Genomic DNA, 4404 nt, shown 5'->3' with positions numbered 1-4404 from the left:
AACGAGCTAGATAATTATGCTAATGATGATGCCATTAGTATATCGTCTGATTCAGATGATTATGAGGATGACATCATCAGTATATCATCAGATACAGATGATGATACAATCATCATTGTTTCTGATGATGATGAGGAGCGTTAGTCCATACCATTGCATGGATTAATAAAAAAAACAGCCCTTTTCAGGGCTACAATTGAAGACTGAAACAATAAAAAAATAGCTCTTTTCAGAGCTATCATTATACTTTCAAACAGAAACAGGTTCATACCATTGTTAACATTATAGTCTCAAACAAAATGTATGTATGTAAAAGTATTCATCATTATATGCATACAATGATTGACAAAATGCCAACTTCAACTTTCATTTAACCCTCAACTGGAAACACGTGAAAGTAGTGCGCTATGAGTAACACACGTCTGACAGACGCAACCCAGAAAAATTGGTTATTTTAGGGTATCTTTAAGAAGATTAAGTGTCTATAAACAGTTTTATTCATTTACTACAATTAATAATGATATTTTAAGAATTACTTGTAATATTGTTTACACACAAAAATCTGATAACCTAATAATAAAAAATATACAGAGGTAAAAATATAGTTCTTAAAATATTAGTCATACATTTGGTTCATTTCTTTAAAAAAAAACATCAAAAAAATTGAATAAAATTTAAAAGTTAAAAACTATAAACATCGAAGGTAAAAAACAAAGTAATAAAAGTTAAAATATATAGGTATAATAATTATTTGTAAAAATGCAAAAGTAATAATTAAAATAGAAAAAAAAATAACTTGAGGCTGTGAACCTTACTTTGCTCACATTATGGGGATTACTCTTTAGCTTCTTTTACAATTTACTTATTTTAATATTTTAATCAAATAAAAAGTTGAATTTAATCGGTAAACAAAAGGCACAACACACTTGGTGCACATTCGTTGCGAACTTTTTTTGAACACTCTAGGCAAACTGGGTTCTCACACTTGATGCACTTATACGCGGTTTGCCTTCTTTTTTCGTATGAGCAGTACCTACAAGTTTTCTTTTTGGGAAGCCTATCCGTTATTTCCCTCGTTCCGGCTGGCGCTTGGTCTTCAACGCCCAGAATTTCTTTAACAATTTTCGTTAGGCAATCTGGAAGGTTCGGAATTGTGAGTCTTCGTTCAAGTTGCTTCTTGATCAATACATTCGCGAGGTTGTGAATAAAATCAAACCTCTTGATCACGGGCGTGTCATCGTAGCTTGCGTATATAATTCCTGCGTTGACGAGGCTCACTGCGATCATATTATAAAATATAGTTAGAGGCCAACGTCTGGAACGCCTATTTGGCGAGTAATTCGCAATTATTTTATCCAAGTTATCCACACCAGATTTCGTGGAATTATAAAAGCTTATTATTTCCGGCTTATTGTTACTGGTGTCGGTGTACTTTGATCTATGCATGGATGATGTCAGGATGACAGCTTTGTTGGGCTTCGGAACGTATGAAAGTAGTGTAGCCTCTTCTGAAAACCCGTATAAGCTGGATCCTACTTGTCGCTTCTTGTCTGCCTTAAATTCCGGTGGAATTTCTTTTTTGTTGGATCTCAATGTACCAACGTATGTTAATTCCATTTTTCCAGTTCTCTTATAACCTCTAACGAGGAGAACCAATTGTCCGCAGTTACGTTTCGTCTCGATTTCGCGATCGGTTTGCAAAGCCGAATGACACTTTGAGTCGGTTTTGCAAGTTGTCTTTCTTCTGGAGACAAAGTTTGTCCGTCACTGTCTTTGCCCATGTATAGGTACGCATTATAAAGGTAAGATGTATGGGCGTCAGTTAGGCACATAATTTTCAAACCATATTTAGCCGGTTTGTTTGGCATGTATATGCGGAACTGACATCTTCCTCGAAATGGGACAAGCATTTCATCGATGGTGGTTCCCTATTTCAAATGCTTTCTGGCAGTTGTCTATAAATTTATAGAACAAAGAAGAAATGGGAGCAGCGGGATCAGTCTTGCTTCGTTCTTTTCTTGATGTTTCATCATCGAATCGTAGTGCCAGAAGAAGTGTAAGACACCTCTTGAGCGACATAACTCCTCGAAAAATTGGACGACCTGAAGGCCCAGTTGAGAAAAGCGAAGAAAGGTCTTCCTTCCCAGATTTAAATATTGCGCACAACATCATTAGTCCAATGAGAGCTTAGATTTCAATCACAGTGTCTTTATAGTTCGGGGATTGTTTCTCCTTTATTTTCTCCAGCATTTTTCCCAACTTTTTATTAGTCCAAATGACCACTTCATTGATCATATCTTCATCGAACAAAAGTCGCCAAACTTCTTCAATTTCAGGATTTTTGCCAAGGGATTTTGAACTTGGTCTCCAAGCTGGAAGCTTCATTTTCATCAAATTTCGTACCGGAGTTTTTGGTGATTTTGGTTCTTCGGAACTCCAGATGTAACATCTTTTTTAAAAATAATTTGGTTCTTCTTCGACATCTTCAGATTCCTCTTCATCGTCAATCAGATTCTCATCCCTGCATTTTTTTCTTTTCCTAGTCACCCTTCTTGCAGGTGGGGATTGAACATTAACCTCTGAAATTTCATTGACTTCTTATAAAACTTCTCTTTCGTCTTCGTCTGAAATTTGTGGATCGTCTTCGGTGTCAGTTTCATGTTCAGAGACTTCTGTATGATCGTCTACTCTAAAAGAATCATCAGAACTAAAGTCTTCGTCACTTGGTGCTTCTTCCTCTTGTGGCAGGAGGACCATTGCTATAATTTTCTTTGTTCTAGCAGAAAACATTGCTGAAACACAGTAGACAAAAAACAACAATACTAAGATAGATCTGAAGAAAAAGTTTATAAATTTTACAATATAAAATTATAATACAAAATATGAATTATCAACACTAAATGGGTTAAAATATTTTTCAAATATAAAAAACAGAAGTGCAGGATTGAAATTGTAAATATAAAGTGCAAGAATGGAAGAAAAAAACTAAAATACCAAGTCTAGCAATGATTCCAATATAGTATTTCGAGAATCTAAAACAAATAATATAACGTTATTGGTAACACACGTCTCAAAAACGTGTATAAATATCGCGACTACTAGTAACATACGTCTCTGAGACGAACACAACTAAGTACATTACAAGTAACATGCATCTCACAGACGTAGTGGTTTTTAGTAAATTTGTCATAAAAATTACAAAAAAAAATTGCACTTACCTCAAACAACTTGAGTCCTTGTTGCCGGTAAACACACAAGGTATACACTGAAGGAGAGGTTGCACTTGCAGCGCTAAGTCGACCTGTGGCAAATTTTGTAACTAGCCGCGTCTCTCAGACGTATGTTACCAGTTGAGGGTTAAAGTAGTACTCATCATATGCATAGATATTCAATGACTATCAAATTCCAAATATCGACTTTTCAGTCAAAGTAGTAATTTATTTGTCATATAATGTATAGATATTCAAAGACTAACAAATTACTTAGACTTTTATTAGTCAAAGTATTCATTTGTCATATAATCTATGAATACTAATACAACTAACTACTGTTTGTGTGAATAATGTAGCCCTGAAAAGGGCTGTTGTTTTTTTGACCAGTAGGTCCACGGTTATTGTGCCACAGGTTGGACATTATTACATATAATACATGTAGATACTCGGGTGAAGTTTGTTAGTGGCCTCTCGCAAGCTTCACACCAATTCTGTCCCATTTCCATAATTGAGACAGTGTTGTGGGTGTTGACATGGGCATACCACCCTCCATTATTGTTTCTATGCGAATAAAACCGAAAGCAGCACCAACATAGTTTTTTGTTCTCTCCATCTATTGTGCTGATCAATACGTATGCATCCATTGCACAATACAAATCCAAGGGATCTTCCAGTGTCTCACTGACATTGAGCGTTCGCATACCGATCCTCAAAGCACCATCGCCTTCAGTTGTGTCAGCTTCTATCCCTTCATCATCTCCTTCTTCATCCATGACCCTCTCAAACTCCATCACGTCATCATCTTCGTCGCTTTGGTTGGCCTCGTTTTCAACTTCGTCTATCTCATCTTCATCGACTCCAACATCTTCTGCTTCAACTATCACTTCCTCTAGCGGAACATTGACATCCTCATCATCTGATTCGTCTATCCAATTGTTTTCATCAACAGCAGATATTCTATTTAATGCAGCATTTATTTTTGCAGAATTCATCTTGTTGTTGTTTGCTCACAGTTGTAGAGAGTGAATGAATGAACTCTAGGTTTGCAAGTCGACTTATATAGGAGGTGATGCGACTCCCACTTGACTCGTTTAGAGTGGAATAGTAGGAGAAGTTATCCCACTATACTTTCACATGATGTTGATTTGTATAAATAGAGATCGTAGGTGTAGGAGAGAGCATTCAGAGTTTC

General features: G+C 36.0%; 1 protein-coding gene across 1 annotated transcript; it reads right to left on the bottom strand.

Moving 5' to 3' along the window:
• Positions 1–897: 897 nt before the first annotated feature.
• Positions 898–1617, bottom strand: LOC141487485 (uncharacterized). The gene has a single exon (XM_074186577.1). It carries the CDS (start codon positions 1615–1617, stop codon positions 898–900), a length of 720 nt encoding a protein of 239 aa, XP_074042678.1.
• Between the last annotated feature and the right edge of the window lie 2787 nt (positions 1618–4404).

This window comes from Leptinotarsa decemlineata, unplaced genomic scaffold, assembly GCF_025532065.1.
Source record: "Leptinotarsa decemlineata unplaced genomic scaffold, Ldec_3_MD MMD2_P_RNA_scaffold_2, whole genome shotgun sequence".
In the NCBI taxonomy this organism is placed as follows: domain Eukaryota; kingdom Metazoa; phylum Arthropoda; class Insecta; order Coleoptera; family Chrysomelidae; genus Leptinotarsa; species Leptinotarsa decemlineata.
The sequence above is the reverse complement of the archived record's forward strand: the minus strand, read 5'-3'. Positions and strand labels throughout refer to the sequence as shown.

What these genes read in the sequence shown, in the direction of transcription:
- LOC141487485 (XM_074186577.1), bottom strand. Translation starts at nt 1,617, where the DNA reads ATGGAATTAACATACGTTGGTACATTGAGATCCAACAAAAAAGAAATT.